General features: G+C 40.9%; 1 protein-coding gene across 1 annotated transcript in view; it reads right to left on the bottom strand.

The window, feature by feature from the left end:
- Positions 1-556: 556 nt before the first annotated feature.
- The window catches only part of LOC106604225 (stromal cell-derived factor 1), a 42,153-nt gene continuing 17,042 nt past the window's right edge, over positions 557-25,667 (bottom strand). The window contains exons 2-4 of the mRNA XM_014198685.2: positions 20,801-20,918; positions 16,942-17,025; positions 557-5,520 (exon numbers count right to left, since the gene is read on the bottom strand). Of these exons, the coding sequence (XP_014054160.1) occupies positions 5,493-5,520; positions 16,942-17,025; positions 20,801-20,918 (230 nt within the window). The 3' untranslated portion in view covers positions 557-5,492. The remainder of the gene's footprint in view (positions 5,521-16,941; positions 17,026-20,800; positions 20,919-25,667) is intronic.

Here is a 25,667-nt window from a genome sequence, read left to right as displayed (position 1 = left end):
TATATATATATTTCATGTAGGCCCACAGTTGATTAGGCTACTCATATTTAGCGAGCGCCCCTAGCGGTGCGTCTCTAGAGCGGCTGTGTTCACACTGCTACATTGCTAAATTGTAATTATTTCGCCACTATGGCCTTACCTCCCTAATCTTACTTCATTTGCACACACTGTATATAGACTTTTCTATTGTGTTATTGACTGTACGTTTGTTTATTCCATGTGTAACTCTGCATTTGTGTCGCACTTCTTTGCTTTATCTTGTTCTCAACTTTTTATTTCACCAGGTAGGCACCAGGTAGGCACCTGGCAAGATGGGCAGATAGTTAACACATACTGCGCTCACTGCTTGTAGGCTATTTTATATTCAAGCTTTGCTTGGGCAGTGAGTTACCCTGAAGGAGCAGAACCTATTTCATCAAGATTTGCATGAAAAGAGCAGGTGTTCATAATGTTTTCTACACTCAGTGTAGATTAATAATGGCATGAAAGCAACTTAATTTGAGTGTTGCCAATCACCCCCCCCCCCCACACTTACTTAAAAAATAATATGCAAACATAGAAATGTATATTTTTTATTCATGGTTAAAAGACTACATTTAACTCAACAATATACAGTTTAACATTGAAATGATGTTACATCTAGCTCCTTCATAAGAACGTTGTGTGTTTGATGTATAAAAGAGTACATGTTTGACCTATGGAAAGATAAAGGTTCAAAATGAAAATGTGATGCATCTCATGCTTAGATTATTTATATGAAAAAGTACATTAAAAGTACAAAAAAATGTAAAGTAAAAAAGTACAAAAACAACAGTTGACTAATGTGGATCTTGTTCTTCTTCTCATTATCACATTCTAAAGTTATGTATTGTTGCAAACTACTTTATTGAGGGATTTTTTGTTGTTGCTATGACTGTGATATCTGGTTGTGTAACCCAGCTATCTTAAAGGTCGACTTTGGGCACAAAAAAACGGTCCAACTCCGCTCCTTTCTCCATTTTAAAAACAGAAATGGGGTGTGCCTTTGGTGCGTGACGACCAATATAGCTAGTTTGTTAGCTAAGGTAGCCTCTGTAGCTAGCCAGTAACTTCTCCAGTATGTGTTGATGTAATTTCACAGGATTTGTTTTTGGATGGAAGCTGTAGAGATCGGTAAAAAATATCACTTCTGTAGCCAAATATCTTATTCATCAAGTTTTTTCAAGCATTAAATGACCTGGTATGATGGTGCGTTGATCAATTAATTGTTTAGACATTTTTATTTTATTTTGCCCAAAGTCGACCTTTTAAGACTCTGGATAAGAGTGTCTGCTAAAGGACTAAAATGTAAATGAAAATTAATGAATATGTTGGACATAAAGTGCATCGATATCCAAAATAAAATACAGTATATGACATTAATAGGTAGCCAAGCCACTAGATAAGGGATGGGCAACTTTGATGGGGGTGGGGGCCACACATTTTATTTTTACTCATCATGAGGGAACATAGTGGCTCGTGGGTCTGCATACCCTCATTTCATGCAATTCTACTTATTTCGCTGTGGGGCGGAGAGGAATTAACAGATTTACAGCTAATTTCCTGCAATAGGGTATGCAGTTTTTAGTATTATAACTGATGATCAATGGGCCCCACCCCGGTCTGTAATACGACCATGCTTACTACAAGTTTAGATAGCTGGCTGCCAGACTAACTTAGCAATAATTTAAAAAAAATTTAAGCGCTGACATGGGCTAACTGAGTGACTGCTAATGCACAAATTTCGAAATTGCACATTGTGTATGCTATTATTCTAACTCTCAACAGTGAGTTGAGACCCCAACTGAGTCCACCCCAATTAAAAAATGTAATCAAATTATTGGTCTGCAGGGCCCGTCCCTGCACTACTTCTACTATTACTATACTGCTACTAATACTATCACACTACAACTGCTGATGAGATTATGACTTGTTCTATATTACCTCCTATAACATTGATTTTCATAGTGTGTGGTTTGCTAAATATGATACTTTATAAATTCCATAATGTTTCATGACACATTTACATGGTAGTCTGGCTGACAACAAACATGATTTGGTTAACCCACTGCATGTGTTTGAGATTTTCATACAGTAATGTACTCTGGTCAATGTCAGAATTAAAGGGAAACCTGAACTACAAAATAATTTGTCATCTGAGTGAACTATCCCTTTTAAGTAATCTGGGTGAGCTATCCCTTTAATGTAATATGGATGCACTGTTATTTTAACAATCTGGGTTAACTGTTCCTTTAATAAAATCTGGACATACTGCTCCTTTAATGTTTCCCGAACTGTGACGGAGCTACGGACCGCTACCCTCTCATTGATCGCTCAATTAGCAGAGTTCTGACTCCAGATGTTCTAGAAATTTCAGAGAGATCGGAAATGCAACAGCAGCATATTATTCCACATTATCTCTCATTGACCATGTTCCCCTAACAGCTAAAACAGCCCACACGTACACGTACATACGCCCACACACAAACAAACACACACATGCAGTGACCGGGTCATACATGGTCTCACTACCAGAGTCACAGTTCCACAGTTATCAACCAACTGTTGGCACCAAACATGACAACAACATTGTAATTATAATTCTAACTAGAGAGTCATTATCTTGGAACTTTTAATGCCAATGTGTCGCTGACTGAAATTCTAAATCTCCAAGGAACTTTGGCAAACTGTGTATACCTGTGTCTCTTCTGAAGCTGCTCGGAGAATAACATCAAGATTTTTCACATTATGACTGTTTATATAAAATACTTCAACATGCAGCATGGCTGGAAACAAAACAAAAAGTATTGGTTGATTGGGTACTAGAACTGGATGTCCAATCACTCTGTGTGTAGACATAGGCAGACATAGGCTCAATCCCAATACCACCCTATAGCCCTCCCCCTCCATTTTGTGCAATCCCTCAATCCTCATCGAGTCGTAGTGCTGTCCCAATTCAACTTTAAGGGAGGGGTAGTGCCTTTTCAGCCCTCTAGTTTGGGGTGGCAGGTAGCCTAGTGGTAAGAGTGGTGGGCCAATAACCGAAAGGTTGCTGGATCAAATCCCTGAGCTGACAAGGTAGAAATTTGTCATTTTGCCCCTGAACAAGACAGTTAACTCACTGTTCCCCGGTAGGCTGTCATTGTAAATAAGAATGTGTTCTTAACTGACTTGCCTAGTTAAATAAAAATTATATAGTTGGCCCTCCAAATGAAGGAAATTGAGATGCATGATTACTTCATAATGAATCATGCAAAACATTTACAGTTCAGAGAAATATGTTAGTTAATCTAGAGACAAGTGATTATGCATATTTTTAGTCAAAGTTAACTCACGAAAATCTACTTATTAACAAGCTAACATTATCCAACTAGCTATACATTTAGCTTGCTATATGGGCGTTTGACATTTGTATGAATTGTAATTTGTGTTTAATGTTTTAGGGAATCCTGAGCAATCCAGCCTGTCATTTTGTGAAATCCAGCTGATGTAAAGAATCTAGCTAGCTAACTAACTACCTAGCTAACTTTGCTGCAAATTGAATGTAGAATTTTTGTAATTTTGTCTTTATTAAAAAATATTTCAAAGTCAGTCCCTTTATTGTAGTAACGTTAACGTTAGAGATTGAAGATATTTGCCAATGCAGGTAACGTGGCAGCAGGGCTTGGAACCGGTTCAGGGAACAGAACTGAAAAGTGGAGAAAATAAGTCAAGAAGCATAAACGAAACCTGGAACGAAAGTGATCCATACTGTTCCGAAACAGAAACATTTATTTTAAAAGCATTGGAACTGGTTAATAACGTTATTTACATTCCAAGCATTTTTTTTATAGTCCCACAACAAAGTGCCTGTGCAAAGCCCTCTCTCTTTCACTTATTTCAGTGTCTGCCTGCAAGCCAAAAATATTTGTGTGTGCTTGAGCTACCTGCCACTCACCCCACCGAAGCATAGACTACTGCACTGACATTACAAGCTTGATTCAGAAGATAGGGAGAGAGATTTTTAATTAGCTAGAGAATTGGTAAACTTTTTCAATGCTAGTTAAGGATACTATATGCCTAGTTATCATGTTTTATCAACTACAAAAAGATAAGACGTGTTTTTAATTCTGATGCCACTCTGCACACACAAGCGTGTTAGCTAGCTAGCTCAAAGGACATTCAATGTTTGTCCATAGACGTCGTTCCCGCTAGACATAATTCTGTGGAGATAATATAAATCAAAGAAAGGAACGATATAAATCGGTCCTTTCTTTTGGTTCAAACCGATTCAGAAATGTATTTTTCCAGTCGGAACAGTGGAACGAAACAAAAAAAAATGGTGGTTCAGAACGAAGAGATTAGAAAATAATTTTGGTTCCAGCCCCTGCGTAGCAGTAGCTAAATATTTTCTTCCTTATTGTGTAGTGGAGGATAAAAATACCTGTATGCTATGGATGTGTAGCTATGTAGCCGATCTGTGTATGGACCCTGAAAACGTTTGGTATAAATATTAGTTCAGAACAGTAGTTTTAATTGTTCTAGCTAAAGTGCCTTCACTGGTAATGACTGTGAAGGAAATGTGACTGTTAAACCGCTATGGAATAAAAGTCCTGCTTCTGTACTACTTCACATTGAACTGCAGCAAGAGGATGGGTACATTACGGGCACATTGTTGTTCTGCTGTTCTCATTTGTTGCTCATATGGTAAGTACATATTTGTTGCATGAGAAGTATAAGGAAAGTTATTACTGCAGCCAGTATAGGCATTCTGAAAAACACAAGGTTCATCGTCAATGACTTGCGTGGTGTCAGTGGCCATTTCTGATGTAGCGATGTCCCATTCCCAAGTGTTGTTATAGCTCTCACTACCACTAGTTGCTCCATTTTTGATTGCCAATCACCCACCAAGGGACACTCGAAAATGAGGGGGACGGTTAAGGGATTGAGCCATAGTATGTTCTAGTGGCTCTGCCATGCATGTGTGAACACCTCCATGCACCTTGGATCTTTCCCAGAATGTACTGTTGAACCTTGTACACTCCCCAGGACAAGCTGATATAGTTGGATTGTGAGGCTTGAATCCTGTCATGAATCCTCCCTCTCTCACCATCTCAGCCCCATCAATGCCTACTTTAAGACCAGTCCTAACTCCTAAATGACAGAGAAGCCAGTGGCCAAAACAGCAACAAAAAATTGCTGTTTACTGATGAAATAGGATAATAAAAAAATGGTATATACATAATTGATAAAAACATACACTCACACAGATATAATTGCACTTGGCGCTAGCAGGGGTGGAGTCCATAAGGGCTGCCGGTGGTGATGGTAACATAGGTAACAGACGTGGTGGTTTTGGAAAGCCGTGGGTTGGATGGTTCCGCGATGGACAGGCTAAGTGCTGTTCAGCGTGCGTGACGGGAGAGTACATGTTACATATTACAAGCTACACGTCTCATGTTACATATCTGTTGGTAGGTCTTCCTGCAGGCTCTCTAGTTGGTCTGCTTGGATTTCTTGATCCTGAAAGAACAAAACAGAGTATGAATATAAGACAGTTAACAGAGCCATCGATTTGTCTGTTCCCTCCCTGTGAGTTCAGGTCAAGCACTTGACTGTTGCGCCACTGTATTTAGATTAATGACTATTTGTTTTAGTTTGAGTCTGCCTCCCAGAGTTATACTTGTCACATCTGCTCCTGCTACGCCCTCTGGTGTCCTCTTGACCTGCAGCTCTCGCTTTCGCTGGGATTGTGTGGTTGGAGACAGGTGTGCTGGAGTCGGAGCAGATCCATAACAGCTGCAAATCGTTCCATAAATCATGATCTCTACAAATGCTCATTCCTGCCAATTCCACTCTGCCAGATTGTAATCACTGCTCAGTCAGTCATTATCCTAGCCTTTGTTAGTTCTGAAGATCCTGTTGCTTTGCTGTGCTTTTCCACAACTCACCACCCAACCACCTTGCCCTGGATATCATTCACCACCACTACCTTGGATTCCCCTCAGGACCTGTTCAACTCAGCCAACTCCAACCTCACTCTACACTTATGGTTTTTCTGCAACTCATGAGCTACCCCGGTTCTGCACTCCATATTTCTCTGTGTACAATAAACATTTTGGTTCATTCATCCTGGCTTCCTCTTCTGAGTCCGCTCTTGGGTTCCCCCATTTTGCTTCGTGTAACAATACTGAGGAGAACCAGGAAGGTACTGTCTCTCTCTGCCAAACCTCCTCTGTGATAACTACTGCTGTGGTCCACGGCCAAACACTCCTGAGTGTGTGTTTGTGTGTGTCATGTATTAATAAAAAAATTACTTGTTTCAATACAATAAAAAACGGAAAAGTGGTGCATTCATATGTATTCACCCCTTTGCTATGAAGCACCTAAATAAGATCTGGTGAAACCAATTACCTTCAGAAGTCACATAATTTGTTAAATAAAGTCCACCTGTGTGCAATGTAAGTGTCACATGATCTCTGTATATATACACACCTGTCCTGAAAGGCATGCAATACCACAAAGCAAGGGGCACCACCAAGCAAGCGGTACTATGAAGACCAAGGAGCTCTCCAAACAGGTCAGGGACAAAGTTGTGGAGAAGTACAGATCAGAGTTGGGTTATAAAACAATACCAGAAACTTTGAACATCCCACAGAGCACCATTGAATCTATTATAAAAAAATGTAAAGGATATGGCACCACAACAAACCTACCAAGAGAGGGCCGCCCACCAAAACTCATGGACCAGGCAAGGAGGGCATTAATCAGAGAGCCGACAAAGAGACCAAAGATAACCCTGAAGGAACTGCAAAGCTCCAAATCAGCGGAGATTGGAGTATCTATCCATAGGACCACTTTAACCCGTACACTCCACAGAGCTGGGCTTAATGGAAGAGTATCCAGAAAAAAATAAGCAAACACGTTTGGTGTTTGACCAAAAAGCATGTGGGAGACTCCCCAAAGATATGGAAGAAGGCACTCTGGTCAGATGAGACTAAAATTGAGCTTTTTGGCCATCAAGGAAAATACTATATGTGGCGCAAACCCAACACCTCCCATCACCCCGAGAACACCATCCCCACAGTGAAGCATGGTAGTGGCAGTATCATGCTGTGGGGATGTTTTTCATCGGCAGGGACTGTGAAACTGGTCAGAATTGAAGTAATGATGGATGGTGCTAAATACAGGGAAATTATTGAGGTAAATCTGCTTGTCTTCTAGAGATTTGAGACTGGGATGGAGGTTCACCTTCCAGAAGGACAATGACCCTAAGCATACTGCTAAAGCAACACTTGAGCAGTTTGAGGGGAAACATTTAAATGTCTTGGAATGGCCTAGTCAAAGCCCAGACCTCAATCCAATTAATATTGGACTTAAATATTGCATGTTCATCAGCGGAACCCATTCAACTTGAAGGAGCTGGAGCAGTTTTGCCTTAAATAATGGGCAAAAATCCCAATGGCTAGATGTGCCAAGGTTTATAGAGACATACCCCAAGAGACTTGCAGCTGTAATTGCTGCAAAAGGTGGCTCTACAAAGTATTGACTTTGGGGGGGGTGAATAGTTATGCATGCTGAAGTTATTTCTTGTTTGTTACACAAAAAACATATATTTTGTATCTTCAAAGTGGTAGGCATGTTGTGTAAATCAAATGATACAACCCCCCCAAAAATCTGTTTTAATTCCAGGTTGTAAAGGCAACAAAATAGGTAAAATGCCAAGGGGGTGAATACTTTCGCAAGCCACTGCACCTCAGTCAATTGGGCTCACAGGGAGAAAGAGAGATGACACAAAGTTGTACTGCTGCTATACAAGCTGCCAAAGAGCCCACTACTATTAAAGAACTTCACTCCTTCATGGGTTTGTGCAACTACAAAAGATGCTGGGTGGACTCCTTCGCCGAAATTGCACAACCCCTTTATGACGTCCTCAAGGGAAACCTTGATTCAAAAGACTCTGTAGCCTTCATGGAAGAACAGAACGAGGTTTATGGCAAACTTAAAACTAGCTCTGTCATCAGTGCTGGCTTTGGGCATTCTGGACCATTCAACATTTTTGTGGCTGAAAAAGATGACCTCAGTGCTGACACAAGACCATGATGATTGTCAGAAACCTGTAGGCTACTATTCGAAGAAACTGGATGATGTGGCATTGGGATGGGGTCCCTGTCTCAGAGCTATGTAGGCTACTTACGTCGCTGTGTCGATGGTGGCATCTTATCATCAAGTGTCCACATGCTGTTCATACTCGAGCTGCACAGGTCACAGCTGCTCGTTGGAATAAGTGGTTGACTGTGTTGGAAGGTCCTAACATCATCATACAACGTGGCACACCATGTAATCCAGCACCTCCGATGCTTCCTCCAGATACCACATTACTTGAACACGACTGTTGCGAGTTGGTTTTGGATCAGTTCTCTGATGGGTTTACTAAGAGTCATCCATTGGAAACCCCTGAGTTTATCTTATACACAGACGGTTCAAGCATTGTGGAGGGGGGTGTGAGGAAGTCAGGCTGGGCAGTTACTACAATGGACAATGTGATAGTGACAGGCACATTACCTGCAGGAACATCAGCACAGGTGGCGGAATTGGTGGCTTTGACTGAAACATGCAAACAGGCTGAAGGAAAAACAGCTAATATCTACACAGACTCAAGGTATACTTTCGGCGTTACCCATGATTTTGGAAAAATATGGAAAAACATCACTGGGATCTCCTGTGAAGAATGGACCAGAGGTGATGGCTCTACTGAATGCTCTCCAGTTACCTGGACAAGCTGCGATTTTGAAAATGAAAGCACGTGGAAAAATCTTTACAGATGAGAGTAAAGGTAATGACCTGGCTGACAGAGCTGCCAAGGCGGCTGCCAAGAGAACACCTCTGTCACCTAAACTGATTAGGAAATACACCTTGGATGTATTGCCTACGGTCTTATGTAGTATACGGGCAACACATAACAAAACCACAGGGTTGAGTCCGTTTGAGGTCATCAAAGGTCGACCCATGTCGCTACCAGGCACGTTATATTTGAGAAAGGCAGACATACACTTTCAGTGTCACAATGCTTAACTATTGCATACAACTATCTAATGCAGTAGGGGAAGCAGACAGACAAGTAAAAGGGGCGTGGGGAATAACTCCCGAGGGGGGACATGATGTAGTGCCAGGACAGTGGGTGATGGAAAAAAACAGACAAATTAGGGCCAAAATGGGAAGGTCCTTATCAGGTTTTGCTCATAATAAAGGTTAGCAGTGAAAGTCCAGGTAAAATCACGATGGATGCATGTCACTCAATGCAAGGTGGATCGTTTTGATGACAAAGGGGAACCTGGAGAATAAAGAACTGATTGATTAGCAGTCGGGGGCCAATCTCAGGGGAAGAAGCATAGTAAGATGATCAGAACCTGATAAGCTTCTATGTTGTACACCGCAGTCTTCATATTAGGGATATCTAGGTGAAATGTAAAAAAAAAATCCTGAAAATCAGGACATGCTTACTTAGGGAAATCTATGTGAAATATCAATTTCTCTTGAAATCAGGACATGTTACCTTCACTTTTTGTTTCCTTCATTACAGGTTATGAGAATCTACTGTCTGAAGCTGAAGCAATGTTCCTTGACCCAAGGACTGTACTTGAAACGATACAAGATCACCGGTGAAGTGTTCATTAGAGACATCCTTATCAACCAGTGGAACGGAAGAAGGATTTCTCACTTCCGGCAGACTGTCATAACATAATCTCTAATAGTCATCTATGTGGGACTGATACCGGTGCAGAACAGTTGATCATACTTAAAGGACTCTGTGAATGATTACCTTGCCAATAGGACTATTGAATATTATTGTCTTGTAGACAACACATATTTTTGTGAGTTTCCTCCTAATACAGGATGTGGTAGGAATCGTAAGGGTCATTACACCTGTTAATACCTATTTTCTAAAACTTTGTGTGAAATCTATTTCTTATTGCAACAGCAAGTAAAATATGCCCTTTGTGTTTTACAGAAATGCAAGGTGTTTAATGTGATTGATTTTATGCTCACTGCTAATGTTTTTTATACTGCCTATCTTTTCTAAAAATACATTTTAAGTATATTTCTTTTTAAAATGGTCTAGTGTAAGAATATTCAAAGATATATACACAGCCCAGAGGACTAAAGGTCGAGAGGGAATTAGCAATCAATGGAAATAGTTGTTTTTCTATAATAGGGAATTAATGGTCAAAGGAAATAATAGTTTTTCTGTAATGGGGAACGCAAGATTAATGGGTAAGGGACACGGGAGGAATTTCAGTCCAGGACTCATAGCTACATGTTCTCATTGGTCCGAATTGTCTATACATTGAGCCTGAAATGGGATACTTGTTATTTGGCCATTGGCCCAATTTTACTGCAAGGAATTCTAATTGGTCAACCACAAACTACATCCTGTCTCTTTGTTCAGAGGAGAAAAAACTGGGGACAGGGAAGAATGACCATCTACTATCTACTTTCCAGCATAACAACTATGATTTGTTCTCTTTGAATAAAAACATTTTTCTCCCCCTGGTTTACTTTGGGGTCTGTGATGTTGAAGAATAACATCAATTGCTAACAATAGTGAAGACATCAACACTATGAAATAACACACATGGAATGATGTAGTAAACAAAAAAGTGTTAAACAAATCAAAATATATGTTATATTTGTGAATCTTCAAAATAGCAACCCTTTGCCTTGATGACAGCTTTTACACTGTTGGCTGGCATTCTCTCAATCAGCTTTATGAGGTAGTCACTTGGAATGCATTTCAATTAACAGGTGTGCTTTGTTAAAAGTTAATTTATGGAATTGCTTTCCTTTTTAATGCGTTTGAGCCAATCAGTTGTGTTGTGACAAGGTAGGGGTGGTATACAGAAGATAGCCCTATTTGGTAAAATACCAAGTTCATATTATGGTAAGAACAGCTCAAATAAGCATAGAGAAAATACATCAGTCAATCCGGAAAATGTAAAGAACTTTGAAAGTTTCTTCAAATGCATTCGCAAAAACCGCCACAGGAAAGGAAACCCCCAGAGGACCGCCACAGGAAAGGAAGACCCAGAGTTACCTCTGCTGCAGAGGATAAGTGGATTAGAGTTACCAGCCTCAGAAATTGCAGCCCAAATAAATGCTTCAAGTAACAGACACATCTCAACATCAACTGCTCAGAGGATACTGCGTGAATCAGGCCTTCATGGTTGAATTGCTGCAAAGAAACCACTACTAAAGGACACCAATGAAGTTTAAGTATGTAGTACGCTAGTATCGGTATTTGGACACGACCAGAGACTGACCTTGACACCCAGACTGATACTGTATCTCAAGATGTCCTAGTCAGTGAGAGCATAATAAACCATTCTTCTAGCTGTCATCAGTCGTGTGCTGGCACATCCCTGTAACTGTCCTGTCTATTCATCTAAGTGTTTTGTATTTGAATGACCGCAAACAGATTGAGATATGCGTGACTAACTTAAAAGTCAGTGTTAATCGTGCACTGATGTCAGTGGGGTGCGTCGGAAATTAAGAACACGTATTCCCGATGATACAGTCAACCGAGTTCAAAGTAAAGGAAGGCAAAGTCCAGAACACATATACATAACATAGATGTCAGGTAGCTATATTTATAACATAGATGGTAACTGAATAACTGCAAACATGCGTGATGAACTTGGCATTTTGCATAAATCATGCACTGATGTCAGAGCAAGATTTGTGCTCAAGTTTGAGGAAGTTTGAATTATGTGGGTGCGTCTCTAATTAGTATTCCTCTCTTAACCCCTACAGAGGAATCAAACATATACATTGGGGTCCAAAATTATTGACACCCTTGTATTGACACCCTTGATAAAGAGCAAAAATGAATGTATAAAATAAATAATGAAAATACTGAGCTTTATACCATGGCATTGTTAAATATTCATTTCTGATTGGCTTGAAGGAAATTCTAGTGTGTGCATTATTTCCCTCTAACACACGGCATATCAGCACAATAGAATTCAATGGCTATAGTTAATTCTTACTTGTTTTGTTTAAGCTGCTTTTGAAAGCCAATGTCGATTTTTATTTTTAATTTTTGGGGGGTTATCGAAATCAATTTTCATAATTCGGAACTCCAATTTGAGCAGCAGCAGCTGAAAAATGAGCTCCTACAAATATTGAAATTTACATGGTTTTTAGAGTGAAGTACATCGGAAAAAAGCAAAAGAAAACTGCAAGACTAAATAGGAGAAAAAACAAGCAACAAACAAAGATAGGCTTTTGAAAAATAACTATTTTTCATAAAATTGTAGTTATCTTAGCTAGCTGAATTGTTTACCAGTTGCTAAGCAGTTGCTAGGGACTCTTTTGGAAGAAGCTAGCTAGCTAACGAAGAACAACAAAGAATATCTAGTTAACAGAAGAAAAGAAAGAGAAAATCAGGACAGAAGAAAAGGGATATCAAAGTGAAACAGTTCTCTAAAGACACAAGAGACAATAATACAAGAAACAACACTTCTGTAGCTTGTCAACTATGTGTCTGTCTATCCCTGTTCCCTCCCCTCTGCACAGGCCATACAAACGCTTCACACCGCGTGGCCGCTACCACTCTAACTTGGTGGTCCCAGCGCGCACGACCCACGTGGAGTTCCAGGTCTCCGGCAGCCTCTGGAACTGCCGGGTAAGCAGCCAACAAGGCTGAGTTCATCTCAGCCTATGCTACCCTCCAGTCCCTAGACTTCCTGGCGCTGACGGAAACATGGATTACCACAGATAACACTGCTACTCCTACTGCTCTCTTTGTCTGCCCACGTGTTCTCGCATACCCCTAGAGCATCGAGCCAGCGGGGTGGTGGCACTGGAATCCTCATCTCTCCCAAGTGGACATTCTCTCTTTCTCCCCTGACCCATCTGTCTATCTCCTCATTTGAATTCCATGCTGTCACAGTTACCAGCCCTTTCAAGCTTAACATCCTTATCATTTATTGCCCTCCAGGTTCCCTTGGAGAGTTCATCAATGAGCTTGACGTCTTGATAAGTTCCTTTCCTGAGGATGGCTCACCTCTCACAGTTCTGGGTGACTTTAGCCTCCCCAACTCTACCTTTGACTCATTCCTCTCTGCCTCCTTCTTTCCACTCCTCTCCTCTTTTGACCTCACCCTCTCACCTTCCCCCCCTACTCACAAGGCAGGCAATACGCTTGACCTCATCTTTACTAGATGCTGTTCTTCCACTAATCTCATTGCAACTCCCTTCCAAATCTCCGACCACTACCTTGTATCCTTTTCCCTCTTGCTCTCATCCAACACTTCTCACTCTGCCCCTACTCGGATGGTATTGCGCCGTCCCAACCTTCGCTCTCTCTCTCCCGCTACTCTCTCCTCTTCCATCCTATAATCTCTTCCCTCTGCTCAAACCTTCTCCAACCTATCTCCTGATTCTGCCTCCTCAACCCTCCTCTCCTCCCTTTCTGCATCCTTTGATTTTCTCTGTCCTCTATCCTCCAGGCCGGCTCGGTCCTCCCCTCCTGCTCCGTGGCTCGACGACTCACTACGAGCCGAGCGGAAATGGAGGAAAACTCGCCTCCCTGCGGACCTGGCATCCTTTCACTCCCTCCTCTCTACATTCTCCTCTTCTGTCTCTGCTGCTAAAGCCACTTTCTACCACTCTAAATTCCAAGCATCTGCCTCTAACCCTAGGAAGCTCTTTGCTACCTTCTCCTCCCTCCTGAATCCTCCTCCCCCTCCCCCCCCTCCTCCCTCTCTGCGGATGACTTCGTCAACCATTTTGAAAAGAAGGTTGACAATATCCGATCCTCGTTTGCTAGGTCAAACGACACCGCTGGTCCTGCTCACACTGCCCTACCCTGTGCTTTGACCTCTTTCTCCCCTCTCTCTCCAGATGAAATCTTGCGTCTTGTGACGGCCGGCCGCCCAACAACCTGCCCACTTGACCCTATCCCCTCCTCTCTTCTCCAGACCATTTCCGGAGACCTTCTCCCCTTCCTCACCTCGCTCATCAACTCATCCTTGACCGCTGGCTACGTCCCTTCCGTCTTCAAGAGAGCGAGAGTTGCACCCCTTCTGAAAAAACCTACACTCGATCCCTCCGATGTCAACAACTACAGACCAGTATCCCTTCTTTCTTTTCTCTCCAAAACTCTTGAAGGTGCCGTCCTTGGCCAGCTCTCCTGCTATCTCTCTCAGAATGACCTTCTTGATCCTAATCAGTCAGGTTTCAAGACTGGGCATTCAACTGAGACTGCTCTTCTCTGTGTCACGGAGGCTCTCCGCACTGCTAAAGCTAACTCTCTCTCCTCTGCTCTCATCCTTCTAGACCTATCTGCTGCCTTTGATACTGTGAACCATCAGATCCTCCTCTCCACCCTCTCCGAGTTGGGCATCTCCGGCGCGGCCCACGCTTGGATTGCGTCCTACCTGACAGGTCGCTCCTACCAGGTGGCGTGGCGAGAATCTGTCTCCGCACCATGCGCTCTCACCACTGGTGTCCCCCAGGGCTCTGTTCTAGGCCCTCTCCTATTCTCGCTATACACCACGTCACTTGGCTCTGTCATATCCTCACATGGTCTCTCCTATCATTGCTATGCAGACGACACACAATTAATCTTCTCCTTTCCCCCTTCTGATAACCAGGTGGCGAATCGCATCTCTGCATGTCTGTCAGACATAGTGTGGATGACGGATCACCACCTCAAGCTGAAGCTCGGCAAGACGGAGCTGCTCTTCCTCCCGGGGAAGGACTGCCCGTTCAATGATCTCGCCATCACGGTTGACAACTCCCTTGTGTCCTCCTCCCAGAGTGCTAAGAACCTTGGTGTGATCCTGAACAACACCCTGTCGTTCTCCACTAACATCAAGGCGGTGACCTGATCCTGTAGGTTCATGCTCTACAACATTCGCAGAGTACGACCCTGCCTCACACAGGAAGCGGCGCAGGTCCTAATCCAGGCACTTGTCATCTCCCGTCTGGATTACTGCAACTCGCTGTTGGCTGGGCTCCCTGCCTGTGCCATTAAACCCCTACAACTCATCCAGAACGCCGCAGCCCGTCTGCTGTTCAACCTTCCCAAGTTCTCTCACGTCACCCCGCTCCTCCGCTCTCTCCACTGTCTTCCAGTTGAAGCTCGCATCCGCTACAAGACCATGGTGATTGCCTACGGAGCTGTGAAGGGAACGGCACCTCCATACCTTCAGGCTCTGATCAGGCCCTACACCCAAACAAGGGCACTGCGTTCATCCACCTCTGGCCTGCTGGCCCCCCTACCTCTGAGGAAGCACAGTTCCCGCTCAGCCCAGTCAAAACTGTTCGCTGCTCTGGCACCCCAATGATGGAACAAGCTCCCTCATGACGCCAGGACAGCGGAGTCAATCACCACCTTCCGGAGACACCTGAAACCCCACCTCTTTAAGGACTACCTAGGATAGGATAAAGTAATCCTTCTAACCCCCCCCCCTTAAAAGATTTAGATGCACTATTGTAAAGTGGTTGTTCCACTGGATATCATAAGGTGAATGCACCAATTTGTAAGTCGCTCTGGATGAGAGCGTCTGCTAAATGACTTAAATGTAATGTAAATGTAATAATAGCAAGCTAGGACTGATGGTTTGGTTACCATGGCAACTACTGTAGCTATCTAGTAAACTTGCTAGCTACTTCAGTAGATGTTGAATCAATCAATCAATCAAATTGATTTATGAAGCCCTTTTCAGCCGATGTCACAAAGTGCTATACCTTAAACCCAGCCTAAAACACCAAACAGCAAGCAATGCATATGTAGAAGCACGGTGGCTAGGAAAAACTCCCTAGAACATATTTATACCGGCAAATTAAGACATTTCTAAAGGCAAATGTATTAAATTATAGTATAAAAGGGACAATCAACTCAGGGTTCTATGCGATCTCTGGAAACTAATGCAACTACGTGGAAGGTCAGTTCCACTCTGCTAGCGTGTCGTTGGACACACCTTCCACGTCGTTCATTATTTTCCATAGAACGCATAGCCCCTCATTGATTATCCCTTAAATAGTGCATGCAACAACAAAAAAAGAGGTGAAATAATATTATTTTGTACTAATACAATTGCTCAGAGAAAGATATTTTGTTTAACAAAATTATTGACACCCTGTTTCCATTACCTTTCAAGGGACCCAGGACCAGTAGAAGCAAATAACCCCATAACATCAAAGATCCACCACCATATTTTACAGTAGGTACCCAGCAAACCAAAATTGTTTCTGTGAAAGTTCCCAGAACGTTCGTTATTTTACAGCAAATGTTTTCATAACACAAAAACTGTTCAGGTGTGCTGGTGATTGTACAATGTTTGTATAAAACATTTGCCTGACGTTGCAAGAACATTTTCAGAACACATTTAGTCTGTTCTTTAAAAGGTTCACAGAATGCTTCATTAGGTTGTGGGAAGAGTCTGGTGGGAACATTTAGGGGACATCACGAACGATATCTTCCCAAAACACAAAAACTGTCAATTTGTGTGGAGGATATTGTTTATTTTAGGGTGCAAAAACATGTGTTCAAGCTATCCTGAATGTGACCAGTCCATCTGATTTAGTTAAATGTAAAATGTATTACTATTTTTGTAGAGCAGTCTGTGGCTGAGAGCCCAATCCTAATCATTTCATATTTGCACACATAACTCTGACTTTCCCCTGAATCATGTAGCCTAGGCCTATGAATGTCAATGGCAGACGTCCGTGAAAATGGGGATTTACACACGTATGCAGATCAAATCCAGATTCGGCCATGAGCGTGTACTACTTTACTACCATATGAATTGGAGAATAGGGTGAATGACATTTTCAGGAAGACTGTAATTTTCTGTTACTCTCAGATACCGTGTAACTGTGTAGACATGCAGAGAATACTTTTTAGGTTATAGGTTCTCTCAAAGCGTTTCTTACTTGTTGAGGGCGTTCTTCAGGTACTGCTGTAGCCACTTGGTCTCAGGGTTGATACAAATCTCCTTGTGGTTCTTCAGCTTGGCACTAAGAAGAGAAAAAAGTGAGAGGGGTAAGATTAATTGAGAAAGAAGAGAGGGATGAGATTGACAGTTTCTGGTGCCCTGTTCAATTCCAGCACAGACTGCCTCAATCTCACCTCCATTAAATCCACATTTATGTGCAGTAACATGGAAAGCTGTACATATGCACTGTAGAGGAGAGCTTGAGAGTAAGAATTTTACTGCCCGTTTTACTGCACCTGTATCCTGTGCACGTGACCAATAAACGTTGATTTGATTTTATAGCTAACATCTACATGTGCTTATCTCTTAAACCAACCCTTGAGCAACTGAGCTGCATTCAGACTTGGAGTTCTGAATGGGGGAGATATCTCTCTACATTAGCCATGGTTCTCGATCTCTATATACAGTAACTGACTTAGTCAATAAACGTTAGTGTTACATGAATTGGCTTTCGGAGATTATTTTATTTTATTTATTATTTTAGATTATTTTATTTTATTTTCAAATAGACAGGTATAAATAGATCTTATCTATTTTGCTAACTTTCTATTAAAATGTACTATACTGAGATCATTTCCTTCAATCGGGATATGAATACCGAATAAATCCACATCACCGTCTGACCATTTTATTGGTAAACGACACGGTAATGTAATTTTTTTTATTTTTTATGATCCAATATGTAATATAGTTCACTTGTCATAATTTGGTTTTAATCCAGAGAGGTTAGAAAAACTATCTAGATCCTTGATGAGGCTGTGGAGGGATCCAAATTGTGGATTTAAAAGAAAACATGAATCATCAGCATACAATGACACCTTTGTTTTTAAGCCCTGGATTTCTAGACCCTTGATTTTATTGTTGGATCTGATTTTAATAGCTAACATTTCAATGACCATAATAAATGTAAATATGCCGATAGTGGACAACCTTGTTTTAATCCTCTTGACAGTTTAATACGTTCTGAGAAGTAACCATTATTTACTATTTTAGACCTAGGGTTACTATACATAACTTTAACCCATTGTATAAGAGATTCCCCAAAATTTTTATATTTCAGGAATTTATATATGAATTCCAGTCGTACTTTATCAAAAGCCTTTTCAAAGTCAGCTATTAAATCCCAGATTTTTAATAGTGTTCTATTGTTTACAGTACTTGTCTTATATTATCTCCAATGTATCATCCATGTAGAAAACCTGTCTGATTAGGATTAATAATTTCAAACAATTTTTTTTTTTTAATCTATGTGCATATATATTTACCACTTGGGTCATGTTTCAGTAATAATGAAATCAGACCTTCTTGTTGAGTATCTAATTATCTACAATTTTATAGGAGTGGTTAAAACATGCTAATAACGGTCCTCTGAGTACATCAAAAAAGGTTTGGAATAGAGTGGCATGTGAATAGAGTGGCATGCACACTCTTTGTTGCCAAGAGTGTGCAAAGCTGTCATCAAGAATCTCAAATATAAAATATATTTTGATTTGTTTAAAAAAAAAAGTGGTTACTACATGATTCCATCTGTGCTATTTCATAATGTTGATGTCTTCACTATTATTCTACAATGTAGAAAATAGTAAAAATAAAGAAAAACCCTTAAATGAGTAGGTGTGTCCAAACGTTTGACTGGTACTATATATATTAAAAGATGTTTCATATGTTAATTTATTTCCACAATTAACTAATAACATGTGTAATAATGTAGGCAGGAGGATTTGTTCCCAGGATTGCAATTATTATTTTGGCAAACAATTATTGTGATTCATCCTATATTGTCCCTGACATCATTACCCCATAGCAACAGATGTGGGATACATATACACACACACACTCTCCACCCTTCCCCCATAAACAACCACAAGCTCAGATGTTCAACAGTTGTTCCATCCCCGAGCCCAACTCAAGAAAATACATGATGTGCGAATGCATATACACTTGTAGCTGATTGAGACGGCATGCAAAATTTGGCAAGTATGGGAAGATTTGATTAACCAATGCCAAGTCCTAGGTGATGAGCTCAGATACACCCCCTTCCCTTGAAACACACACACACGCTGGTACCCCATTTTGACTATTTCCCCAAGCATCTCTGTGCAGACAGAACTTTGATACATTTTTGCCACCAGGGCCACAATAATTTGCCCCCTCTCTGATTATCTGAGTGTGACCTCCTCCCCATGGGTTACTGCAGTTATTGTTGCCAGCACTGCTATGTTGTCCCCTTGATCGAGGCACTTAACCCCCCACAACAACAGTTCCCTGGGCGCCCTGCGTGGCAGACCCCCGCACCTCTCCAAAAACCTGTGTATGTATGTGTGTCTTTCGGATGGGTTAGAAGCAGAAGTCAATTTCAGTTGGACCTTGTGTGCAAATGACCAATAAAGTGATCTTAATCTTATAATGTTGAGCAGTACCAGACCCTGTGAGTTAGGAGTTAGAGAAAAGCCAGTGCGTGAGAACACAGACCAATTATTTAGAGAAAAACAAAACTGCATCCAATTCTCAACCCCCCTCACTCACACACACACTCACTCTTTTTCACAAAAATGCTTCCTGTGGATGTGTTTAATTATGTGTGCATGGCTTACAGAATGGACAATGAGATGGGCATCAGCAGTGTGTGTGTGTGCGTGTGTGCCTCCTTTCACTGGCTGTCAGCTCCATGAGATTAATGGTATGAAATGTCCAAACAGAAGGAGAGACCTGTCACCCCTTTCAGAGCCAGAAGGTCTTGGGTGTGTGTGTGTGTGTGTGCATGATTTTTCAAAATGTCGAGTTTTTGTAAGACCCCAGGACATGGGGAGATGGCATCAAATCTGTCCACTACGGGCAACATTTAAAAAAAATTGTGGTGAACCTGGGTCTATAAAAGAACAGTCAGCTGCTTAGACCACCGGTACATCCATCCATAAGGACTTTGCAAACAATGGAGTTGTTTTTCTGAACTTAAGCAATCAGAATGAATGCCTGAATAAAATTAACCCTATCCCAAACCTTAACCCTAACCAAATGGAATTAATGCCTGACTGTTAACCAATCGGAATTAATGCCTTTCTGTTTTACTTAAAGCTGCAATATGTAATTTGGGCGACCCGACCAAATTCACATAGAAATGTGAGTTATAGATATGTCATTGAAAGCAAGTCTAAGAAGCGGTAGATCTGGTCTATGTGCACAGTTTCTATGCTGCCCATGCTTAAGTTTAATTTTTGCGTCTTTTACTTTCGGTCGGTTTTGTACACCCACTTCAAACAGCTGAAAATACAATATTTTTGGTTATGGAAAATATATTTCACAGCTGTTAAGATGGTACAATGATTCTCCACACAATGACTGCTTTTTTTTCACATAAACTGAAAGGAGGCAAACTATTAGAATTTTAGCAACCAGGAAATGGCTTAGCAATTTCTGCATATTTCATCTTTAACGAAGTCAGAATCAATGCCTAAATCAAGGCATTGGTCACAACGGGACTCCCATGTTGAAATAAAGGTAAAACAAAAACAAAATAAATCAAAGATGGTCACTAGGTGCAACAGTGAGCACTACTATCATGAAGTAGGCTTGGCTTTTGCTAGGGTGTTGTGGGTGGCAGATGGGCGGATGCTGGATTCAAAGGTCATGTGTTCAATCCCAGTGACAGGCACTGCGGTATCAACAAACACTTCAAATTTTGACGTTTGGTGCAACTTCAAATGTTGACGTTTGGAGAAATGTCTATTTTGCAGTGAGACTCTGACAGCTTGTTGTGTGATCTTGTCCATACATGTCTGTGTTGGGGAGGTACTCACATCACTTGGAAGGGGCAGTTGGGTGTGTGTAGGAACTTTAGTTCTCGGATGTTGCGCTGGGGGACGGTGTTGACAGTAGAACGACACCAACACCTCTCCACCAGACTGATGGGCTTAGCTGAAAAGGGGGTTGAACAGAGAACATGAATGTAATGTAATGTAATGTACAGTAACATGAATATAATATCCCTAAACTACACATTTTTGCCATGGGGAGTAGAGAAATTGTTGCAGTTTTAAAGCAAACTTTCTGCAATTCTACACATTTTTGTCACAGGGCGGAGAGAAATTAAGCAGTTTTAAAACTAATTTCCTGCAATTCGACACATTTTGTCAAGATTTATGCCATCTTAATGATATCTGGGTGAGAGGGATTAACCAAATCAAGGGGGGCCTCCTGGAGGTCAGGGCCCCTGGACACATGCCCTGCATGCTCGTTTAGATAACTGGCTAGACTAATTTACCAATCCCAAAAAAGTATAGCTGGCATGGCTAATTGAGTGACGGTCAGTGACTGACTTAACAAGAGAAAAATTGCTGATGCACAACCAAATTTGTAACTTGCACCTTGTGTATTCTACTATTCTAACACACAACAGTTATGATCAGAACCTGAATCAGTTCCTAAAATATATACAGTACCAGCCAAATGTTGACACACCTACTCATTCAAGGGTTTTTCTTTATTTTTACTATTTTCTACATTGTAGAATAATAGTGAAGACATCGAAACTATGAAATAACACATTGGAATCATGTACTAACCAAAAGTGTTAAACAAATCAAAATATATTTTAGATTTTAGATTCTTCAAAGTGGCCACCCTTTTCCTTGATGATAGCTTTGCACATTCTTGGCATTCTCTCAACCAGCTTCACATGGAATGCTTTTCCAACAGTCTTGAAGGAGTTCTCACATATGCTGAGCACTTGTTAGCTCCTTTTCCTTCACTCTGCAGTCCAACTCATCCCAAACGAGTTGAGGTTGCGTGATTGTGGAGGCCAGGTCATCTGATGCAGCACTCCATCCCTCTCCTTCTTGGTCAAATAGCCCTTACACACCCTGGAGGTGTGTTGGTTCATTGTCCTGTTGAAAAACAAATGATAGTGGGACTAAGCGCAAACCAGATGGAATGGCGTATAGCTGCAGCATTCTGTGGTAGCCATGCTGGTTAAGTGTGCCTTGAATTCTAAATGAATCACTGACAGTGTCACCGGCAAAGCACCCCCACACCATCACACCTCCTCCTCTGTTATTCACGGTGGTAACCAAATGTGCAGAGATCATCCATTCACCTACTCTGCGTCTCACAAAGACAAAAATTCAAAAATTTGCACTCATCAGACCAATGGACAGATTTCCACCGGTCTAATGTCCATTGCTTGTGTTTCTTGGCCCAAGCAAGTCCTCTTCTTATTATTGATGTCCTTTAGTAGTGGTTTCTTTGCAGAAATTCGACCATGAAGGCCTGATTCACAGAGTCTCCTCTGAACAGTTGATGTTGAGAGGTGTTTTTTACTTGGACTCTGTGAAGCATTTCTTTGGGCTGCAATCTGAGGTGCAGTTAACTCTAATGAACTTATTCTCTGCAGAAGAGGTAACTCTGGGTCTTCCTTTCCTGTGGCGGTCCTCATGAGATCCAATTTCATCATAGCGCTTGATGATTTTTGCGACTGCACTTGAAGAAACTTTCAAAGTTCTTGACATTTTCCAGATTGACAACCTTCATGTATTAAAGTAATGATGGACTGTCGTTTCTCTTTGATTATTTGAGCTGCTCTTGCCATAATATTTACATTACATAATTACATAATTACATAATATGGACTTGGTCTTTTACCAAATAGGGCTATCTTCTGTATACTACCTCGGATTGGCTCAAATGCATTAAGAAGAAAATAAATTCCACAAATTTACTTTTCACAAGGCATGCCTGTTAATTGAAATGCATTCCAGGTGACAACCTCATGAAGTTGGTTGCGAGAATTCCAAGAGTGTGCAAAGCTGTCATCAAGGCAAAGGGTGGCTACTTTGAAGAATCTCAAATATATTTTGATTACTACATGATTCCATATGTGTTATTTCATAGTTTTAATGTCTTCAATATTATTCTACAATGTAGAAAATAGTAAAAATAAAGAAAAACCCTGGAATGAGCAGGTGTGTCCAAACTTTTGACCGGTACTGTACATATATTTATTTTTTGTCAGGGGGTCCCTAGCAGCCGGGGGCCCTAAGCAACTGCTTAAGTCAATGAGAAACATCTACAGTAAGAGATAAGTGGAGAATATAAATACAACCTCTCATTGTCTCAGAAACCAGGAGAGAACCCAAGGCCTAGTCAAATAATACTATCAGAGATGAGCAAGGCAACATGAGTACCCCCACTGTCAAGTAGAACATGGAGAATGTTGATATACTAAACCCCTCACTTTCTTACTTTCTCTCTCACACGTATATTATGCAGTGAGTGTGTTTGTTTAGTAAATCATGTTGTTTGGTAGGCTTTGTATTTTCTTTAACTTGGTGATGCGGTGGATGTTTGAAATCATTTAACAGAATGTCCCAATATCAGACCGACAGTAGGCTACTGTTCTGTGGTTAATCATACCATTTTCTTGACAAGGACATTTAGATTTGTGATTAGAAATACAAAGTCGATAATTTACTAAACAACATAAACATATTGTGATAAATAGGCTTTAATAGCCCATTATTTGTTGAACATTTCTGAAGTTAAAAGGTAATTTAATGAGAGTAGGTCTAGTCCTAATTCAATTTCATACCACATTAAGCTCAGTGTTTAGGGCGTTCACACAGCTCTAGAATGTAGAGAATAACGGGGCAATTCAATAGCGATACTATGAAAGTAATGTCAAAACATTGTTTTCTTTTGCCCTATGTCATTATAAATCACATTGAATGAATCATTAGATTGTTCTCTACAATATTAGGACAGCAGAGTCAATCACCACCTTCCGGAGACACCTGAAACCCCACCTCTTTAAGGAATACCTGGGATAGGATTAAGTAATCCTTCTACGTTGCAAACTTCTCTTGCTTGGCTAATCATTTGGACCAACGACAAATATGGCCACGGGGATTCCCCCAATGGCATAAGGCGAGGGTATGTCTTTTATGAGTTTGAAAGGGCTAAACTAGCATGTCTGTTTGGTTACCATGGCAACTACTGTAGCTATCTACTAAACTTACTAGCTACTTCAGTGGATGTTCAACACATTTCTACCGGCCAATGTTTTCAATTATAACCATTGTATGAAAGAGATCAACTCGGCGCTCTATGCATTCTCTGGAAAATAATGCAACTCCGTGGAAGGTCAGTTATTTTCCATAGAACGCATAGCCCCATGTTGATTATCCCTTACATGACCAATGCTAGTTTAGACCGTGCCGCTCTTTGTTGTATCTCTTCTACATTTGTGCTTGGGAGGTGGTACCATTTGGAGGTATTTCCGCAGGATGGACAAATCAAAATTAACTTAATAACCACATCATTTTGATCTCCAGATCCTTGTCTGTCATTGGCTATATTGGCAATCAATATCCGCCGAGAGGGGCTATTTCTATGGCGATTTAAAGGGAAAGAGTCAGAAATACACAATGAAAACAGGAACATATCGTCTTTGCGGAGGTTGGATATTGAAATTCAGTCTGTTAGCTTTGTAAATAAACATATATTTAGTCCCTATTTTGTTTGTATTCTGCAGATTTCATTTTGAAAACAGGGGATTTTTCTATCACAAAACTGCAGCCAATAGCTTGTCTATTGACGTTCGAAGGGCTCCTGGTGGCGCAGCTGTCTAATTTGTTCTTAACTGGCTTGCCTACTTAAATAAAGGTTCAATAAAAAACATTTTAAAAGTTAGCAGCATTCTGCCGTGGTGTAGCGCCACAGAGTTCTATAGAGAAGTGACCACTTTTTGATCATGTCCGTGATAGACATTCCATTCACTCCAAACATGCAAAATTCTCAGAGTATATCGTCTGGAACTTTTGAACCATTCACTGAGTATACCCAGTGTTGCCAACTAATTTTCAGGGCAAGTTGCTAAATGACGTTGTGATGTCATTGAGTGATAACGTAAAACTGCGTCATTACGTAGAATACACAATAACGTTTAATTTATTTTATTTTTTTATTTCACCAGGTAGGCAAGTTGAGAACAATTTCTCATTTACAACTGCAACCTGGCCAAGATAAAGCAAAGCAGTTCGACACATAACAACACAGGGTTACACATGGAGTAAAACAAACATACAGTCAATAATAAAGTAGAAAATTAAGTCTATATACAATGTGAGCAATTTTTTGTATTTATTTGTTTCACCTTTATTTAACCAGGTAGGCAAGTTGAGAACAAGTTCTCATTTACAATTGCGACCTGGCCAAGATAAAGCAAAACAGTTCGACAACATACAACAACACAGAGTTACACATGGAGTAAAACAAATATACAGTCAATAATACAGTAGAAAAATAAGTCCAATGTGAGCAAATGAGGTGAGATAAGGGAGGTAAAGGCAAAAAAAAGTCCATGGTGGCAAAGTAAATACAATATAGCAAGTAAAACACTGGAATGGTAGATTTGTAGGAGAAGAAAGTGCAAAGTAGAAATAGAGATAATGGGGTGCAAAAGAGAAAAATAAAATAAATAAATACAGTAGGGGAAGAGGTAGTGGTTTGGGCTAAATTATAGATGGGCTATGTACAGGTGCAGTGATCTTCGGGCAGGCTTCTACACTCTCTTTATTGAAAACTGAGGATCTCTGCTGTAACGTGACACTTCCTACGGCTCCCATAGGCTCTCAGAAGGCGGCAAAAAGCTGAATGATGTCTTTGCAGCCC

Source organism: Salmo salar, chromosome ssa01, assembly GCF_905237065.1.
Source record: "Salmo salar chromosome ssa01, Ssal_v3.1, whole genome shotgun sequence".
NCBI lineage: Eukaryota > Metazoa > Chordata > Actinopteri > Salmoniformes > Salmonidae > Salmo > Salmo salar.
The sequence above is the reverse complement of the archived record's forward strand: the minus strand, read 5'-3'. Positions and strand labels throughout refer to the sequence as shown.